Below are 19,909 nucleotides of genomic sequence, written 5' to 3' on the forward strand. Positions count from 1 at the left end.
AATGTCTAATTGATTACTCGTCGTATCCTCGTCCGTTGCACATATGTTGCTGTTTATTATTGGACTAATATTTGCAGTCACTCGGGAATCCTTAGCCCTACTTCAAGTCTGGAAGCTTCGTCCTTAGGCATGTTCTTCAAGAGTGCTCATTGCATTTTGGTGTCTCATGTTTTACAAATTTGGAGTTCCGGTGCTGCAATGCTTTAATGTTGGGTGTACATACCTACTTTCATAGGCAAACATACGTCGTTCATTCCAGAATTTTAGTAGGTTTGTAAATGCTATGCTGACTTTCTAGGCATGTGAGTCGAGACATTTCCGAAGTATTAGCCCTAAGGTACATGACCAACACTTCGCCACTCCTTCAGACTACTAGATGGTATACACAAGTATGCACATCCCATTGAAATCCGCAGCATGATATGTGCATCACGTTTGATGAAATATATATTCAAGAGGTCAGATATTAAGCCCACGACTCCTCATCTTCGACCTCTTCTATCTGAACAAACTTGCGCTCCTGGTTAAGACGCCGCTCCTCTTCTTCTAACGTCAACATCCAGTCCTCCTGTGCCGAATCGTCACCCTGTGCTTCCGGAACGGGGCCGGCATTATACCCTGCTTTCTCAAGCTTGTCCAGCTCTTCTGGTTCTAACAACTTCCCCTGTCCCTTGATTGACTGCTGTTTCATCCTGACGGCAGCCGGAACAAACTTCTTGGTCGCCTCTTGACGCAAGTCCCGAATTTGGGGCTTCGCCTCGTAAACAGTCCTGGCCGCTGGAACCGCGGTCGGACGAGATGGCAGTGGATGAGGACCTCTGAGCTCAACGTTCTGTTCTGAAGGCACATTGTCATCCCGTCTGCGCTGGTGCTGGCGCGGGAGTGGTGGCGGTGTATCCCGCGGCATGGGTATCCTTCGTACGTCCTCATCCGTATCGCTACTGTCACTATCATGAGGCATTCTTGTTTCATCTGAGCCTCGCCTTCGCTTCCCAAGCACGCCATCACCACCACCTCGTCTCGCACCATCACCCTGGCGGCCTCCTCTGCCGCCATGGTCGAACCGGGGCGCCTTTTCGCCAAGAGCTTCACGCGCCTTCAAAACGCTCCGCAAATCCTTCTCCAGCGCTTCGAGAAGCTCCTTATCGCGCGGCCGTAGCTGTTGTCCTGATTCCTCGGCTTCTTTGAAGCTGTTGATCTGTCGCTGGATTCGATCTGGATTGCGGCGCGCAAGTTTCTCGTTTCGGCGCGCTATTGCCTCTGACTTGCCCTTTCTCAACTCTTTTTGTTTATCCTGTTTTCGCTGCGCTACGGCAGGGTTGACCGAGCGCTCTTTGTCTTTGGCCATGACGTCGTGCTGGTGTTGGTGTTGGGATTGGTGTGCGTGTTCGTAATTATCGGTACGGCATAAGCTAGCTGCCCAGGCCCGTAATAAATGCCACGAGCTCTCGTCGAATCAATTCCAGAGATCGCAGACTAGGCACGGTACAAATGTCTGGGCTCTGTGGGGCTGTCGCAGGTGACGGGTATGGTTGGAAACAATAATCCACGGCGCGAACTCAAGAAGGCGCGCAATGAGGGTAGCCGGTTTGTCTGTTTCGCAGACTAAAGGGTGATCAGTGCGTTAGGTCACCTCGACTGGATGGATCGTGTTGGGCCGTCAGGTCGCGACTGCAGGTGGCCGGGATTGCGATTGGGTGACACTCACAGGCCGAATGTGAGAATGTGAGAAAGTCTTATGAACGAGCGGTGTGTCAAGCAAAATTGACAGTTTCAGCCTCACAATCTAGGTAACCAAGCTTGGGTATAGTAGTCGTGGCTGAGTAAAGAAGTTGAGGTTGAGGTTGAAGTTGAGATTTGGTTAAGTGCAGAGTGATGCAGCCCGGAAGAGTTCCAAGGTCAAGTCCTGGATATTTTTTGGCAGGCAGAAAACTACTTAATTAGTTACACACAGCTAAGGCGGAGAAAGAAGCGGTGCGCTTTGAACCCAATCAAAGTTAAGTCTCATCTGGTCGCTGCTGTCCTCCGTAGGAAGAGTGGAGAGAGAGCTACCATGGTTCGGAATTGGGACTACAACATATCGTACATTATACATCTCTATATGGACTTTTATATTTCCCAGAGTATTAATAGAGGTATTGTTAGCATGGCACATGTATATCATCAACTATTGCAATTCTACCATAGCTTTGGCAGACCTATTGCAGAACCTCTTGCTTCTTCCACCTCGTTGAGATAGGTGCAGAGCATTTAGCCTAACCTGCGCAATATCCAATATAAAATACATTGAAGAAGTACTTAAGGAATGAAACAAAAGAAAGACACTAAAGCATCAAAAGAAGAAATACATAATGTTCTAAATAATTATTTATATCTTTTCCTTGACTTTCGTTCCATCATCAAGCCCCTCTTTATGGGGAGGTCCGAGGTGTCATATTTCCGCCTGAGCCTGTGCTCCAGAACATATAAAATCTGGTCTGGCACTAGGCTCTTCCTCGGGGAGTGTAACTGGCTTCCCTCGAGCCGCGCGCTGTTTAGTTGCCGCCGAACTCCCAGCGGCTCACACCTACTTTCTCCGCCTCTTTTTTTTTTCCTTTTTGATTTCTCCTCATGAGGGAGGAAAAAGAAGCTTCCCTCCCCTCTTTAACCGTCAATAGTCGCCTTCCCCGATCCGACTGCAGTATATCGCAAACTATCCTCTCTATACCCTCCATCCTCCATCATGACCTGTGGTCCGTTTGGTCTCACTTCGAGTTTGATCGGCGCCTCGTAGACTGTCGCGGTCGGAGCATGTCTCTGCCGGGACCAAATGTCCGTCTCAGCCTCGATCCCCGACACTTCGCTTGGCCTCACCTCCTCCGAGATTCAGATCCTCCGACAGCAGCAGCAGATTGCCTTGCAGGGCGGCCATTCCGGCAATGGGGTGGCCAGAGGCAGAGGCACCGGGAGAACCAGCAATTCCAGTTCGCGCGCGACCAGCGCTGCCAGCAGTCAGGGCCGTTTGCTATTAGACCCTATGAGCCTCCGCGCACTATCGCACCAGCTGGACGGTTTGCAGGCTCAGATCAGTCACCGGATCGAATATGTATGTTTTCCCCCTGCGATTCTTGACCGCATGTCTATATCATCGGGAAATCACATTTCGTTGGTTTAACACGAGGCATCCTCACTAGCTCGAGGATCAAATGCAGCGCTCTATCCAAAACACCTACGACCGTGCGGGAAACGTCATTCGCAATGCCGATGCCGAAATTGCCCGCACCCGTGAAATCCTGGCCTCTATCGACGAGTTGGACAATGAGTTGGCGAAGGTCGCTCATATCCGTGATATTGTCAAATCATTCCGTGGCCGGATCGAGAACCTAGATCACCGCATTGACCAGAGTTCTCGGCGCCGACGATGATGTCTTCCCATATACACTCCCTCCATATACTTCCTTCAAACACACACCTACTTGAAGCGTTCCGAAAGATCCTGTACGGTCATGCGTTTCTGCACATCTCGCTTTTACTCGACCACTGGATGGTCCGACCAATACACACCTATATTTCCTCCACACAAGTAACCGAACCAGAACATACCAAAGCCGACAGAACAAAAAACTATACATCGAATGTCCCTCACGGACCGTTTTTTTCTTTTTGAATGCTCGGCAGCCACCGTATTCAGATTTGTCACATTTCGTTGGACTGGGTATCTGTTTTATGAAACAATTGACTGAAAGAACTGCATGCCTCGCGGCACTACCGAGGCGAGACACCGGTGTTGAGCATGCGACCTCGAAACGAATGCCGCATTGTCACGACTGCTTGAGCTGCGCCGATGACGGCCATGACAACTCGGTTTCCACCCGGTACTGGAAATCCATGAGATTTGATGACCATCATGAAGGATTTTTAATGTGATTTCAAGCGCATAAACACGACCATCTTTGCGCTTTCTTGCTTGATTTGATGCTTCTGCTATTCCCCCATGTTGTTTCGATTCCCCTTTCTGCATGTTGCGTGTACATTGCTCTGGGCTTTCTTTTTCTGCGTTGATGTTGGGCCATGTCCATTGCTGGGATGATTATAGCTTGGCTTATGGTGTTCACTGCAATATAAGAAAAGTTCCTTCAAAACAATTGAATCGTACGTCGCGTTGCATTGAGTCCTCCAAGGTCGACATGGATATTGAAATGTCAGGACCTGTATTTGAACAAGCAGGTCGTCGGGGTGGTTGCTGGAGGTATATCGAGGCTACTCACGGGGTTTGAAACTTCTTTAGGTGATGAGGGTGGACACGGTTCTCCTTGTTTTATCGAAACCCCTGGTCATTGTAGCTGAGATGTCATGGTAAAAGCCGATCAAAAAAGACTGTGGCCGACGGCCGTCACAGAGCACCTTGGTCATATCATCGATATAGCAAAAATTGGCACACTCGCCTGTCGACGAACGCACGCTGAAAGTGTGACCTGCCCCGGTTTTGTGTTCTGCAGGACATGTGACAATGCGCAGGGCGTAAAATTCATATATGGAAATGACCCCACGCGTGGTAACTGGATTTGCGGGTGCTATTCACGTCATTGACACATCTGCAGCATCCAACATTGGCACGTTCTCTTCACGCAATTCGACTGCTTCTCCTTGCGACGCCGCAGAAGTATCCGCTTTTTGTGCATTCACACCGCGTAGCAAGGCCGAGTCCTTTTCCTTGCGGCGCTCAACGAGCTTTTTCCCGCGTTTCTCCGTCTGAGGAAATCGCTTTTCAGTCCCGCATGAGAGGCACCGGACGACCAGTACATCGGCCCATGGCTTCTTGCCGCCGCGACTTGCGTTTCTGGTTTCGCGCGAGCAAGTCAGCCCCGGCACCAGGATTGTATCACAGCGCTTGCACACTGATCTTTTTAGTGTGATCGGCAGCCGAATCTGCGTCTTCATTGCCACAGCGCGTAGATGTGATACACATACCCTTGAGAGGTTTCTCAATGGCTCTTGAGTCGTCTTTTGATTCACGGAGAAGACTTGTTGCTGAGTGTCTACTGGGCGTCCGTTATCCCCTGAGTCAATATGAACAGCAACTGAGGTGTGCTCATTGTTGTGAACTTCGGCGTTCTGATCCTTGGCGAGTGTAGATTTGCCCTGGAAATATGCGGCGGCTTGGTGTAGGTAATCCAGCCGTGCTCGAATATGGCTCTGAGAGTTCTTAGAATTCTTGGCTTCCTTCTTTCCTTTGGCTTTTGCCATTCTCGAAAATTCGACAGATCACCAAGTGGATCTCAAAATTGTTTGCAACTTGCAATTCGAGAAAAGCTTCCCATTGACGCTAGTCCGCAAGCGGTGAGGCTGAACAATCACGTGATACTCCCTTGGTGAGGTCTTCGTCCTACCGCCTTGCGACTTCTTCCCCTGCACCTTTGTCTATCGAGACCTGCCACATTCCCGCGGTCCATACTCTTCTCCTTACTACCTTTGTCTTCTTTTCACTTCAACCCAACGTCATCTCTCTTTCGCAATACTTTTACCTTTCCCCCCTAAAACTCGCCTATTTACGTCGCCATGTCTCACGAGGAAGATCTTATCGACTACTCTGATGAGGAGCTTCAGACCACCACTGCACCGGCCACCACTGCTGCGCCTGCCGCCACCAATGGCGATGCCGACAAGCAGGGTGACTTGACTGTAACCGGTGGCCGTCCTGACAAGAAGGGCAGCTACGTCGGTATCCACTCAACCGGTTTCCGCGACTTCCTGCTGAAGGGTGAACTTCTGCGCGCCATCACCGACTGCGGCTTCGAACATCCATCGGAGGGTTAGTCTAACTCATTATTCCCACAAGCGTTCCTCCATTTGTCCAATCTCCAACGTCCGTCCATCCTTGCGGGAAGATTCTTCTGTCGGTATTTGGCAATCCGTCGTGTTTCGAATCTGCAGACGACATGGGGATTATTGCTCCTGGAAAAGGACAATATTCTTTACAATATACATGTGTTTGGTCCTGCGGCGCTCTTGCGCTGAGCCTGAGCCTCTGTCTCCAACTCCCACGTACTTCGTGGATATTGGCGCATGCGGTGCAAGACTGATATCTATCACGTTTGTCTCCTTGTGAGGCGCACCTCATGTTGTCTGCAGAATATGATAGGATATTCACAAAGAGCATGGCTTTTGAATGTGACATACAGTGATGGTGATCTGACCAAGTGGTGGAAGATGACCGCCCACGCATCGATGTGATGTTGTCAGGGGATGGACGGACATTGCGAGACGGATTTTTTTTTTGCTTCTTCTTTCGTCGAACCCAATCTAACATCGGCTCCGCCTTCCAACAGTCCAGCAAGTTTGCATTCCGACTTCCATTCTGAACGTCGACGTTCTTTGCCAGGCCAAGTCTGGTCTCGGTAAAACCGCGGTCTTCGTTCTCACCACCCTCCACCAATTGGAGCCCGTTCCTGGCGAGTGCCAGATCCTGGTCATGTGCCACACCCGTGAGCTCGCTTATCAGATTAAGAACGAGTACGCCCGTTTCTCGAAGTACTTGCCCGATGTTAAGACTGCGGTCTTCTACGGTGGTACTCCGATCCAGAAGGACGTCGAAATCCTGTCCAACAAGGAAACCCACCCCAACATTGTGGTGGCCACTCCCGGTCGTCTGAACGCGTTGGTCCGTGACAAGAAATTGTCCTTGCGCAACGTGAAGGCCTTCGTTCTCGACGAGTGTGACAAGATGCTGGACCAGATTGGTACGTGCATGCGAGATACGATTCAATTATCACATCCCACTAATACCCTCACTCAGACATGCGCCGTGATGTGCAGGAAATCTTCCGTGCGACTCCCGCCGACAAGCAGGTCATGATGTTCAGTGCTACCCTCTCCCAGGAGATTCGTCCCATCTGCAAGAAGTTTATGCGCAACCCGCTGGAGGTCTATGTCGATGACGATACCAAGCTCACCCTCCACGGCTTGCAGCAGTACTACATCAAGCTCGACGAGAAGGAGAAGAACCGCAAGCTGAATGAGCTTTTGGACAACCTCGAATTCAACCAGGTCATCATCTTTGTCAAGAGCACCCAACGTGCCAACGAGCTGGATAAGCTGTTGCGCGAGTGCAACTTCCCCAGTATCGCAGTTCACTCTGGTGTCAGCCAGGAGGAGCGGTAAGTTCATCCGAGTTCGCCATTGGCCGCAGCGATTTACTGACCTCCATCTAGTATCAAGCGCTACAAGGAGTTCAAGGAGTTCAACAAGCGTATCTGTGTTGCCACTGATGTCTTCGGTCGTGGTATTGATATCGAGCGCATTAACCTCGCCATCAACTACGATCTCCCCGCCGACGCTGACTCTTACCTGCACCGTGTTGGTCGTGCCGGTCGTTTCGGTACCAAGGGTCTTTCTATCTCCTTCGTCAGCAACGAGGATGACGAGAAGGTTCTTAAGGAGATTGAGAAGCGCTTTGAGGTTGCTCTTCCGTAAGTTTCCCTCAATTCCAATTCATGATGCCCTTTGACGAAAGGCTAACCCTGTTCTTCACAGTGAGTATCCCGAGGCGGGTGTTGACTCCACCACCTACATGGCTTAGGCGTGTCAAGGTGAAAACTTGTTGATTTGAAATTTCTATTCCTTTTTTCAATTGTTATGGCGCACTAGCTCGGGGTTTGATATGTTTTTCTCCGCCGTTGGGCCCTGCCTCTGCCCTTCTGTGGTTTTGAAGTGAGGCACAACCCTTCCATGTATTCGAAAACAGCAATGGAAGCAAGAATGGGTTAGCTCTGCAAGACTGTCCAACCGTATCCTGACTGTATCCTGACAGGGACCTTGGGATCTCAATGTGGAGTTGCGATATCATAGTTATCGACGTCTGCGAAATAAGTCAAAGCCGGAGACAATCAGATAGAAAATATGCACCGCGCTGCGGTCGTGGTGTCAACCAGACGACCGGAAGACCCTGCCAAGATCCGATCCAGCTAAAGTGGATACAGACACAGAATTCAATCTCCGATCATCTTGACTGTTAGAGCCGGTCCATCTGTAACGTAACACTAGGGGCCCAGGAATAAACCCCCACCATGCAATATGTCTATAACCTGAATGTATGTAGTGGTTGTGGTTCCAATCTGACTTGCATAGCCTTCGTATCAACTTTTGATCATCCTTTACGCAGTCCTTGGATCAGCTACGTGGTTTTGACTGACGCGAGACATCACCTTAACCTGGGTGAAATATGCGTGCTTTAGGGTACCTGCCAACTAACATAAATATGTACATGTATGGTTAGCAAGGCCATGCTGAAGGGAAGTCATGACGACTACGAAGCTGAACACATGCACATGAGGAAACGGCCATATTCTTGAAGGGTAAGTAGCAAGATATGTATGTAGACAAAAACCAAGATTATCTACTGTGAAGTGCGCAGTGCCGTGTACCTGAGGGAACATAAGTTATGTATATATATACATATGGGCCGCATAACTCGAAGCTAAGTATAAAGCCGTAAAGCGTAAAGCGTAAAGCGTAAAGCGTAAAGCACAGAAAAAGACCTGCCCAGGTGATAAATTACAGTTACCTAATACATTACCCTGTTTGAGGCGAAAATCAAGGTGAAAACCGACCTGGCTTAGCCCCAAGCACTAGAGAAAACCAAGAAGACATGTCTCGGATTTTGAATTTTCAAATGTCCAGTCTCGCTTTAGAGCTGCCGTGAGTTACGAGTCTCATAAGTTGCGCAAAGTCTGCATTCGACGCATGATTTGGAGATGCTTCATGTTTGTAAGCTACAATATGCACACAGCATCGTACCTAGGTACGGAATACATAGTTAGCTCTTCTCAACTTTGGGAGCCCAATCAACTAGACACAAGAAATAGTGTGGAACGGGTCGATCAGAAATTATGATCGGCCAATGGCTCTGCATTGATACGATTGAGGGACCCTCTTAGTACAAATGTGGTTTTTTTTCTGTACGAAGTACGAGAACGATTCACGATTCTCACCACTTTTTTCTCTCCTTTTTCTCTTACATCCGCGGTGTTCCGGAAGAATTGGGCCATAATCGACTTGTGCATGGGCTCTAGGCTTTATGGAAGCCAGGGGGGTCTCTGTAAGATTAATTTGGTTTCAGCGAGATGATGTTTGCATTGTGAGATCGTTGCTAATCTATGGTAAAACGTGGTAGGAAACTCTCTAATATGATATGGGTACTCATATACTCCGTACTCAGCCCAATTTCAGGCCCAATTACGATATTCCTGGGGCGCAGTCATGACATCTGTGGCTTTCCCCTCTAACACCATAAAATCATTCCTTATAGCAAAGACCGATTGTGGCTGAGGAGAACACAATACATATGTACGGAGTATGATGCTCTTATATTGAAGATCTGTTTCCGGGTCTACGCTAACGTGGTTCGTGCCCCTGCCACCTGTCGGCATGGCCACACATCAACATTTGAATGGATATATACGTATATTGTGCGGAATGGAATAGAATACACCATCCTATTTAGTCGGTTTTGTCTATCTCCGGCCCCGAGAGAAGAAAAAGAGGTGTCGAATGTACTGTCATCATTGCGGTTCCACCTACACAAGGGGTTATTATTTGTGCACATGCAAATTTAGTTTTATTATTACATCGCATGTTCCGTCTCCCCCAGAGATCTGGACTGGTCCCAAGTGATAAACCCCAGCCTACAGGAGATGTGATTGATCCATGTTCTAGCCCTTTCATGTTGGACCGGAACAGCACATTGCAACTATTACAGCCATTGCAGCTACTACCTGCATTTCACACTGCTTGAGCATGCCATAGCATACCAGGCCTATTTTTATGTCATTATCAGATTGAATGAACTAAAAGAAAATTCCCCGATATCAGAAAGACTCTTGGGGACGATCCCTTGATGCGGTCCAAGCTGCAAGCATCATTGCTTCGGCACGCGCGTCGATCATTACTTTGGTATGCTTGGATTATCAACTCCGCCTCCCCCTTCTAAGGCATGCGGATGGTCGATCCTGGACATCCCTTGGAATCCTCTCAGCCTCCCGCCTTGTGCAGGATCGATTGGTGACCTATGTCCCCCAGTCAGGTAGTTTGAACGAGTCTAAAATCAAAGGTCGTGAATATCCTTGCCAAGGTATCGGGATTGATGCACTTTTTTTTCCACTCTTTTGTATTACCACAGGCTGTTCCAGAATTACAACATTCCAAGGTTCAAGAGAATGTCACGATGGTGGGGAGGAAGAGGGGGATATCGACCCCTCTCACCGTTGTTCCAAATCGTACAACATACAATGTACAATGCCCGGTGGCCATTTTCTGTGGTACATCAGTCCAGTTGTCAATTGGATGTCGATCAGGGATACAAAATTGATGCGTTCATCTGCATGTTGTGTGAACCACTCCAGGTACCGTATACATGCACACTTGATGCCGTATGTGGGATTTAGCGGGAGCCAAACTAGACCTATCTATCCCCTTGGAATGATTCAAAGAATGTGCCCGATATGTTGTCTTCATCTTAGCAACTGAAGATACAAGTTTATATCGTATGCTGTCTACTTCGGGTCTAAAATGAGAATCATACCGGAAGATAACACCTACGGTACATGTCTCCAGGAACAAAGTACAAACGTACTGGGTTGGTGGGATTCCCGATCATAGGCTTATCCTTGTTGACAGGTCTACATCTTGCCCGACATGAGTTCCGGCCGAGATAGACTGTGGGTTCAATGCTTTTAGAGTGGAGGTAGATGACGAGATTAAAGACGCGGCATAAAACGCGTTCTAGTGAAAATCCCCGAGAGCGAACTTCAAAAGAGCAGTACAATACGGAGTATATACCACGGAGTACAGATGTACATAGAGGGGGGGCGAAGAAAAAAAAAAAAACAAGGCCCGAAGCAGATCGGAGAGACCGTTTGTGGGCCAACAAAAGTCAATTTGAAAATTACCGTATTTCTCGGTATGATCGGAAAAAGAAAATAAGTTAAATATAGCATCAGACTATCAAGGCATATGTACTCCGTACAGTGCCCAACCTTCAACCTTTAGCTTATACTAGTACACAACACAAGTTGCTATATATAATTGAGGTGTAGATACCTCCAACTATTCATGTGTCTAAGTATTTACTACGTAGGATATGAGAAAAGAGCTCCATTATTTCTATTGTTATATTGGAGAGCCTCAAAATGGCTAGATGAGGTGGAGGCTAGATCCTTACTATGTACGGAGTAGGGAGTAGAACGGATAGAGTGTGTATGAGTACATATGTACCAAGATAGACGGAAAGAGAGCAAAAGAAAGAAGATCAAGAACGACAAGATCAAGAACATCTGCATCCATCTCTTTCCCGTCGTCAAATATTCTTATCGCTCCTTGATTTCCGTTTCCGGACTGAGGGGATCCACGATCATTGAGGGCTTGCGAGTATCAAGGAGAAAAATAAAAAGATATTTTGTTGACCGATCGCATTCAATCGTTTTTGCCCTCTTTCTTTTTTTTTTCCTTCTCTCTCTCTCCTAAAGCGTGAAGTCAAGAGAGAGTAAGAGGGAAAAGAGAAAGATAACTAACACGGGCAAAAATAAACTTGAACGTGGACAACCCTGTCTTTTCCTTCCCCCCCGGTCTAAACTTCCATTCGAATTTCATCCTTCCTGATTACAACTCTCCTTCCTTTTTTTTTTTTTCCCCCCCCCCATTCCTCTTCCCTCTTCTCTCCTTCACTCACCCTTCGCTCTTTTCTTCCATTCTCTCGTTTTCCTCTGTTATAGGGCACCTGGACCTTTTGACCTGGGACTTTCCCGCCCCAGTTCCTTCCAGATTTTGAGAGATGGCTCCTCCTCCACGTCTGCGCATTCTGTCCGGTGAGTTCAACTTCAGCCTAGATTTCAACGTCTGGGATACTACGAAAAAAGAAGATGGTTCGTCGTCTAACTAGAGTCTGTGTAGTTGGCGGCAATGCGATCTCTGCCTTTCTCTCATGGCGACTTCAGGCGACAACTTCCTGTGACGTTACGCTGGTCTGGAAATCCGGATTTGACGCTGTGTCTCAATACGGTGTCTCATTTAAGTATGTATCCAGGTTCTTGTGTCACAGACAGATGGCTAATTCCCTCCGCAGATCAAAAGCATTCGGCAATGAACGATTCAAACCCCGACATGGTGAGATTCGGATTTCACCACTCGGCCTGAGCCCTAGCCAGGACCCCGACTGACCTGTCCCGATTTATAGTTGTTCGTGCTCCCGAAGAAGCCTCATCCCGTGAAAATGCCTACGACTATGTCATCCTCTGCGTGAAAGCCCTACCGGATGTCTATGACCTTGCCTCCGTTATTGAATCCGTCGTCACTCCCCAGCACACCTGTATCCTGGTGAATACCACAAATACCCTCGGCATTGAAGCCCACCTTGAGCAAAGATACCCAACCAACGTCATCCTTTCTCTCGTCTCCAACGTGGAAATCTCCCAAACGGGCCCTAGCGAGTTCGAACATTTAAGCTCGAGCGAGATTTACGTGGGCGCAACCAACAAATCTTCCTCCATCCCGACATCAATCCAGAGCGATATGGCAGCGGCGTTAGCAATGACTTTGAACTCCGGTCAGGTTGACTGCAAGGTTTCGGATAATATCAGACAGGAGCAGTTCGACCGAATGATAGGGTGAGTTACTTCGGATTCGCTTGGATCTAGAACTTGCATGCTAAACGTCTCCCAGCCCCATCGCCTTCCATCCCGCAAGTGTCGTGTTCGAAACCCCAAACCATACACAACTGCTCGAAAAAACCGGTGTTCGTCCACTGGTAATGGGCATCATTGACGAAATGATGGAGCTGGCCTCTGCGCACGGTTGCTCATTCCCGGGCGATTTCCGGGATAAGACGGTCCAAAGAATGATCGCGTTGGACTCTCCGACCACAATGTACTCGGATTTCCAGGGCCGACGCCCTATGGAGGTTGAGACTTTCCTAGGGTCACCAATCAAGTTGGCAATCGAGTCCAATGTCCGCATTCCCCGAATCGAAACAATGTATGCAATGCTACATCACGTCAATATCGCAAACCAGAACAAGCCCCGGCAGGAGTCTCCACCTGCATCCGTCATGGGTCAGCCGCCTCCCCGATTGTCTTCCGCACCTCCACAGCAGCGACCCATGATGAATGGTGGCCCGCCACCTATGCGTGGAAGCCGAACACCCTCGGGTATGGGCATGCCCACGCCACAGAGACGAGGCCCACCCCCTGGTATGATGCCAAGAGGCCCAGGCGGACCGATGCCGATGCCGCCTCCCAACCGAGTTCAGCGCGACCCATCATTGGAGGGACTCGAAGAATTCAGCCATTTGGTTGTCTATGACGAACAGGGTGAACCAACTATACCGCATCAGAATGGAAATGGGTACCCCGAGCCAGCATCTGGCCCTGCTGCTGAATTGACATTAAGGGAGCGAGAGCTGGCGCTTCGTCAACGCGAGCTGCAGCTGCGTGAACAAGAGATGAGCATGCGCAGAGGCCCCCCGGGCCCAGGACGTCGTGGACCGGTTCCCTCCCGCCCTGCTACAGCCTTTGACGAAGAAGACGAGGATTATTTCGATCCAATGGATAACATGGCGATCCCTCACATCGACCCTGACAGTGTCGATATGATGAGCATGACTTCCCGCCGTGGACGCAAGGGCCCCAGCCACAGCCAGTTGCGTAAAAACCCCGAATTCGGTATAAACACTCCTCCCTCTGGAGGCAGCCGCCCGTCCTCATCAGCCTTCAACCGCTACTTTGGCAGGAAACGCACGAGCGAACGTGTAATGCAAGAAATCCCAGGTCTCCATGATTCACTCATGGACAACCCCATGATGAGCTACTCCTCCAACAGATATGGAGCTGTTGACCGAAACCAGATGCACGTGGATTCTCGAGCCAATTCTTTAACGGCAAGCCACATGGGCGACTACCCACCTCGACCCTTCCCACAAAGCCGGCGAAACAGCCAGACTCCTATAATTCCAATGGGCGGGCCTCCCGGACCCCATGGACCCCCCGGCCCAGGAGGCCCCCGGATGGGCCGCCCTCCAATTGCCCGTGAACACAGTCTTGGCCCCCCTGGTGCACCTCACAATGGCCAGCCATCGCCTCCTGGTAACATGCGTACGCCGGTGCCGCGGTATCCTCCGGGACAAGGAAACGCGGTAGGGCCGCAGCAAGTTGAGCAACACTATGGGGTGAGCAACGCGTTCCCCGCTAAAGGTCCTCCTAAAAACCAGAATCTGACCGGAAGTGCGAGCGCCAGCGCGGGGAGTGGTGATAGTGGAGCTAGTGCAAATATTGATTCCGAACCCTCATCTCACAGCAGTCAGGTCAGCCTCGGCGGCCAGGGGATCGCGGCGCCCGTTCGCTAAGAAGAAACGGGGTTTCCCTCCGCTTTTCCCAACGGCTGACCGGCGTTCCATGATTGATTTCCCTTTCGGCATTGCATTCTTCCTCGGCGTGGACCATCATCGTCCGCTGAAAATTGGTCATGTTTGGACCTTTTTGCATCATGGTGTCATTATGCGGGGACTTTATTCTTCGGTCCCGTGCTCTCGAAGCACTGGTTAATACTGGGCTGTTCGCTTCTTTACATATACATGAGGGACATAGGGGTATTCGTTGCTCAATTTTTTTATTTCCTTTTTCTTTCCGGTTTCGGAGTGTGGTTAGTATAACGAGGTGTGCGTGCGTGTTTTATTTCCTTTTGTGTGATTTGCTCTGCATCGATACTCATTCTGTTTCGCGGCATTATCGATTTTTAATGAGGCCAGTACGCGAGCCTAGACTGGGACATCCTTATCCTTGCTGTTTCTCTTCCTCCCTCCGTTTTCATCTTTACAGCATGTCGATATAGCGTCGTCGGCCTCCCTGCCTACCTTTTCATCTCTCTGCATGACTGTATACTACACAGCTGGCGCATTCCTTTCCCCTCCCATCTAGACTCGTATACGCCTATTGTCTTCATTCTGTCTGTTTTATCATCATTCGCTCCGCTCCCGGTATTCCCTTCATTTGTCATGTCTTTTTCCTTGTCTCTCATCCGAGTGGCTTGATGCAAACGGCCTCGTCTTTGATTTTGTGGTCTGGTCTCTGGGTCTCTGGCGCATTCCAAAAGAGCGGAGGTTGAATTTATTCGGTTCATTGAGTTGTGTTGATCTGCTTGCTGGGTTCGCGCTTTGCTGAGAAAATGAGTGGAGGGTGCACCGCAGTGGTCAGTTTCGCTGCGTCTTTTGAACAGCACTTTATTCTTCCAAGGAGCACACGAATTGATAGACCTTTCCGTTATATCGTTGAGGTTGCTACAGTTTATTACATCCAAATGTTCCAAGTACCTGTTTGACAAACAACATGAGAGATTCGAATGCCAACATAATACATCCTTCCAAGGTTGGAAGTTATAAAATAGAGTATCTCCACGTGATCACCTGATAGTGAACAAACCCGCGGTCAAATAATGTCAACAAGCCCCAACCTCAAAATCAATCCAACCTGCACACAAAGAAAACCCATACCCAGCACCACACTCCCACCAAATCCTGTTTTCAAGCAGATCACACCCAAAATGCCGCCCCCTCCAATCCATCGCCGCCAAGAATCGAACACCACATACTCCCGCCCCTCAACCCTCCCAGGGAGCAACTACAACACTACAGCAACCCACACATTCAACACCAACCCGAACACTACATACACCCCCAACTATAACTCCAACGCCTCGACCCCATCCATGTCCGCTGCTAAGTCGCGGCAATATGCCCACCTCCATGCCCAGCTCGCCCAGCTCAACGCCAATCTCGCCGACACAGAGAACCTTCTCCGCATGACCGCTGTGCAGGCGGGGGACATGCGCTTTCTAGGCGGGTATTCTGGGGCCCTGTTTATGGGGTCTGCGAAGATTCTGGGCGAGGAGGGGGTTAAGGGAAATGCGGATAAGGATAAAAAGGCCGATTCCGAAGAGGGGGGAATAAAGAGGGAGGAGAGTGATGAGGATTGAGTTGATTAATCATCAATGATTGAGTATTGATTTGATATGATATGGTGAGTCGGATTGGTCAGGATTGTTGTTGTAGTGCTTTACAATGGGCTGTGGGTGATGGGCTCCATGACTTATGCTAACATATGTCTAATGTCTAACAGCAGAGATATGACCTCCTTTCTCCTATGTCCTCTCTATCCAACTAAGGTGTTATTTTATTCCACCACAAATTGACCACCGAGGATGACTGCTGGCTCATCGATGTTATGGTGTTCATAACTATTTTTTCAGTCATGTTAGTTATGCTCCATATACGGCAGATGGGAATTTTTCTCTGCTTAAAGGGCCGAGTCTTACCTGAGTGTGCCTATGCCACCAGCCTCGAGAATCAGCGTTGTTTCCGTCAATGGCTTCCCGGTCCAGCGCATGGCAAAAGCACGCAGAATATGGCCGTGCGCAACAATAAGGACATCGCCCTTGGGGTCATCCGGGTTCTCGAAGCAAGGACGCTGGTATTTGTTTCTGATTTCGTCGATCAGAGCGTCAAGGCGGCGAACGACGTCCTCGGGGGATCTGGCAGGAGGGGAATGAATGTTAGCATGAGATGACACCACAAAAATATTCAATACATAGCTGGAGGCGAGGCCTAGAATCAGAAGACAATGAAAAAAAGAACCACTTACTCTCCACCGGGACATCCGTCGGTCCAAATATTCCACGGCCCCTCGCCCCTCTCAGCTCGCTGCTCGCGGATCTGCTTGCTCGTCAACCCCTCATAGTCCCCGTAGTCCCACTCTCTAATCGCCTCCGTAACTTCAACCTCGGCCTCGGTCCGGATCGCCTCCTTGTGTTCAGGCTTCTCCTGTTCACTCCAAGGCATCCGTCCTCGACAGCCAAGCTCGAGCAGCTCTAGGGTTCGCTGAGCGCGGGTGCGGGGCGAGACGAAGCTAGAACGGCGTGTTAGTTGTCTTTGTCTTTGGAGTGGAATAATGAGTCAGCAGCATAGACAGATTATTTCTTACACATGAACGAGCTTCTTGGGAACAACTAGTCTGTCGTTCCCGACGAGGGCTTTGCCTGTCGCTTGAATGCGCTTCTCTCCATTGGCTGTCAGTGGTAGATCGGTGAGACCAGTGTGTCGGCCATTAAGCGACCATTCTGTCTCGCCATGGCGGATAATAAAGCACCGGGGAGCCATTGTATATGTTTGAATTGAGTATAGAGAAAGAAAAGGGGAAAAAAGGGAATGAAGACTGGGAGAATCCGGTTCAAGTAGTTCAGCTCCTCTCTTTGCGTCATGGTGGACCCCGATAACGGGCTTATCACCTTTTTCTATGGAAGTTTCCAAAAGGTACATTTGCACATTTGCACATTGGACTTCAAGTGTTTGGGATTTCTTTTTAGTAATTAGACATTATGTTATCTTTTGGTACCCGATGATATCTCGAGGTCCCTTGTAGCTGAATAACCAAGCCCCAGAGCCCTGGAGGGTATCAAGATATCACCGACAAGAGACCTCAAAACTGTGGGCCGTTTTCTTCCGCGAGATAGGCCTGCACTTGGTAGTGGTTCCAGTCTTGATCTCTTCGATCATCGCATGTCGTGAACATCTCTTATCCCGGAACAATTCACCTTACAGTTCCGATCGATATTGACGTTGATGAAAGCCTCCGCACCTCCGTTCTCAAGATTAGTGCGGCAGCCCGTTGACCCCTGTCCCGCGTAGCTGACTGTAGTTCCGGCGCAATGCTTGTTGTGGAACAGGTCAAAGGTCCAGTTGTGTTTGTTGTCATGGTGTTCTTCGGTAGGAGGATGAGACGTGGGGTACCCAGCTATGGTTGCTGGCAGGAGGGTTAGGGCAAGGAGGAGTTGGATCAGGTTCATTTTGTATTGGTGGATTGTTCTTTTTGGATGGAGAGTTGGAGGATTTATTCTCTTTCGTTTTGGTCTGTTGTGTTTATAGCATCTTTTTATGGTTGCGTAGTGATGACTGCTGTTGTCTTACCGTGGGTTGACGCGCACATCTTGCACGTGGACCATAGGGATACGCCTGGTACTTTTCAATTCGTCTTACAGGATATTTTGCATACATCCATGGATCTGTGACAAGATTCAGAGTTCTTATTCTGCCTCAATCAACTACCTAGGTAGTCTACACAGCAACTTGGCTGTATGACAACCTTGAAATGGCCCTCTATCGTTTGTCATAACGTCAAGGCTATATTGACCAGGCCAGGAATACCACCGGGGCCATTTGGTTACAGAGTGTGCCATTCACCCCTTTTGCGGCCATCCAATGCTTCTATAGATAGGCTATACCTAGGTAGGCTCTGCCGCCTTCCTTTCCGCCCTGTTTGTACTCTTTGCATCCAGTTGAATATTCTGCCAGGCAAATACCCATGCCAACATGTCCAATTAAACAGTGGAAAGCCAATTCCCTGACCCAAATGAGCCCCGAGGGAAGCCATCCAACCCCCCAAGAGAGCAGGACACTGAAACTCTTAGCCACATTTGCTCATCTAAACCGCCAATATGGAACGCCGATCCACATCTAGGAATGTGAGCCTGGACTGGGTTGAGCAAGGTAATCGAGATGGGGACATTGTCTCGGCACACCTCATTCAAAACACATACGCCCGGCTCAAACTCCAGTATGCAGAAAAGTTGCGTCAGAACTGGGTTGAACAACTTGAATCGCCCAACCAAGCCCTGGAGCAGTTATCTCTCGCTGCATGTCTAATTGAACTGTGGAGGAGCATGTACGGCACTCGACCGGCAACAGAACAAGAGCAGTCATTGAAAAACACAGCGTCATTCCCAGGGTTCGTGGATCTCGCTTGTGGGAATGGTATCCTCGTGTATGTACTTCTCATGGAAGGATACAAGGGTGTAGGCTTTGACGCCTGCCGCCGAAAGTCCTGGGAGACATTTCCAGTCGAGATACAGGAATGCCTCGAAGAGAGAATTTTCATCCCTCGGCCTTTTGTGGATGTACTGGACTTGCAAGGAATTGGTGCGGAGATACACACCGGCGATTTCCCGGATAATACATTCATCATATCCGACCATGCAGATGAGCTTACCGTATGGACTCCTATACTGGCCGCCCTATCAAGTCCATCGTCGCCATTGCCATTCTTTGTGGTCCCGTGCTGTTCTCGTTCACTCGCTGGTTCTTCGTATCGGTATCCGCCGCCAAAGGAGCGTGGTCCAGTGCAGAAGAGTCTGGACGGGGATCCCGAGGCAAGGAAAGTCGATGATTCCATAGAGCAGAACCTACAGCCTGCGTCTGGTGACTTGAAGGCACTTCGCGCAATCAAGATCGAAGAGAAGACCGAGAGCGGGTTTCTGAATTCAATGATTGGATCCCTCGCCGCAAAAACAATGGGTGTTGCCGAGGAGATTGGGTTCAATGTTGAGAAGACATGGCTACGCACTCCGGGTGCGATTAACATGGCGTTGATTGGAGGTCGTCAGCAGGTCACAGGGGAATGGATAAAGAACCGAGGTCCTAGAGATTCTCCGATGGAACAGAACCAAGCAGATGCTGTTTTGAAGAAAATTATGGAAGTGGTTGAGCGTGAATGCTCCAAAGACGGTGGCGTCCAGGTAGCTGCTAGGCTCTGGGTTGAACGGACGAAGAGTCTTCACCAAGAACAGGGGAAAGTGCACGAAGCTAAATAAGGATACCCAAATGAATATAATCTCCTGTGAATAGCATTTATACTGGTTGCAACTACTTAGCTCCAAGGAAGCAGGGCGGAGGGCCTTTGTCAAGGAAAATGATAATTAAAGACGAATAGTATTGATATGTCATCAGATATTCTCTAGATCTATTCACATCTAAGCGAAATATAAAACATAGAGTGGGGGAATAGAAAGAGGAGTGTGTTAATGTACAATGATTTTACAGACCTCTTCAACTCAAAAG

General features: G+C 49.2%; 9 protein-coding genes across 9 annotated transcripts; 5 read left to right on the forward strand and 4 right to left on the reverse strand.

Moving 5' to 3' along the window:
• Positions 1-466: 466 nt before the first annotated feature.
• Positions 467-1,348, reverse strand: N7525_003990 (WW domain binding protein 11; the record flags this gene model as incomplete). Its single annotated transcript, XM_002566247.1, has 1 exon — positions 467-1,348. One exon carries the CDS (start codon positions 1,346-1,348, stop codon positions 467-469), a length of 882 nt encoding a protein of 293 aa, XP_002566293.1.
• A 1,461-nt stretch (positions 1,349-2,809) lies between these two features.
• On the forward strand, positions 2,810-3,404 carry N7525_003991 (uncharacterized protein; the record flags this gene model as incomplete). Its single annotated transcript, XM_002566246.1, has 2 exons — positions 2,810-3,085; positions 3,174-3,404. 2 exons carry the CDS (start codon positions 2,810-2,812, stop codon positions 3,402-3,404), a joined length of 507 nt encoding a protein of 168 aa, XP_002566292.1.
• Positions 3,405-4,557: 1,153 nt separating this feature from the next.
• On the reverse strand, positions 4,558-5,226 carry N7525_003992 (ribonuclease P Rpr2/Rpp21/SNM1 subunit; the record flags this gene model as incomplete). Its single annotated transcript, XM_061212884.1, has 1 exon — positions 4,558-5,226. One exon carries the CDS (start codon positions 5,224-5,226, stop codon positions 4,558-4,560), a length of 669 nt encoding a protein of 222 aa, XP_061069905.1.
• Positions 5,227-5,538: 312 nt separating this feature from the next.
• On the forward strand, positions 5,539-7,558 carry N7525_003993 (ATP-dependent RNA helicase SUB2; the record flags this gene model as incomplete). Its single annotated transcript, XM_002566244.2, has 5 exons — positions 5,539-5,791; positions 6,309-6,719; positions 6,776-7,136; positions 7,191-7,448; positions 7,513-7,558. The coding sequence occupies 5 exons, from the start codon at positions 5,539-5,541 to the stop codon at positions 7,556-7,558; spliced, it is 1,329 nt and encodes a 442-aa protein (XP_002566290.2).
• A 4,248-nt stretch (positions 7,559-11,806) lies between these two features.
• N7525_003994 (ketopantoate reductase family protein) lies at positions 11,807-14,371 on the forward strand (the record flags this gene model as incomplete). Its single annotated transcript, XM_002566243.2, has 5 exons — positions 11,807-11,840; positions 11,926-12,046; positions 12,098-12,138; positions 12,209-12,638; positions 12,694-14,371. 5 exons carry the CDS (start codon positions 11,807-11,809, stop codon positions 14,369-14,371), a joined length of 2,304 nt encoding a protein of 767 aa, XP_002566289.2.
• Positions 14,372-15,564: 1,193 nt separating this feature from the next.
• N7525_003995 (DASH complex subunit HSK3 family protein) lies at positions 15,565-15,996 on the forward strand (the record flags this gene model as incomplete). Its single annotated transcript, XM_002566242.1, has 1 exon — positions 15,565-15,996. The coding sequence occupies one exon, from the start codon at positions 15,565-15,567 to the stop codon at positions 15,994-15,996; it is 432 nt and encodes a 143-aa protein (XP_002566288.1).
• A 197-nt stretch (positions 15,997-16,193) lies between these two features.
• N7525_003996 (histidine phosphatase family protein) lies at positions 16,194-17,176 on the reverse strand (the record flags this gene model as incomplete). The annotated part of the gene is made up of 4 exons (XM_002566241.1): positions 16,194-16,257; positions 16,336-16,551; positions 16,662-16,925; positions 17,001-17,176. The coding sequence occupies 4 exons, from the start codon at positions 17,174-17,176 to the stop codon at positions 16,194-16,196; spliced, it is 720 nt and encodes a 239-aa protein (XP_002566287.1).
• Positions 17,177-17,495: 319 nt separating this feature from the next.
• On the reverse strand, positions 17,496-17,862 carry N7525_003997 (uncharacterized protein; the record flags this gene model as incomplete). Its single annotated transcript, XM_002566240.2, has 2 exons — positions 17,496-17,536; positions 17,616-17,862. The coding sequence occupies 2 exons, from the start codon at positions 17,860-17,862 to the stop codon at positions 17,496-17,498; spliced, it is 288 nt and encodes a 95-aa protein (XP_002566286.2).
• Positions 17,863-18,510: 648 nt separating this feature from the next.
• On the forward strand, positions 18,511-19,662 carry trm44 (tRNA (uracil) methyltransferase; the record flags this gene model as incomplete). Its single annotated transcript, XM_002566239.1, has 1 exon — positions 18,511-19,662. One exon carries the CDS (start codon positions 18,511-18,513, stop codon positions 19,660-19,662), a length of 1,152 nt encoding a protein of 383 aa, XP_002566285.1.
• Positions 19,663-19,909: the final 247 nt, after the last annotated feature.

Source organism: Penicillium rubens (genome assembly GCF_028828025.1).
Source record: "Penicillium rubens strain IBT 27055 chromosome Unknown utg000002l_segment0_segment0, whole genome shotgun sequence".
Classification (NCBI taxonomy): domain Eukaryota; kingdom Fungi; phylum Ascomycota; class Eurotiomycetes; order Eurotiales; family Aspergillaceae; genus Penicillium; species Penicillium rubens.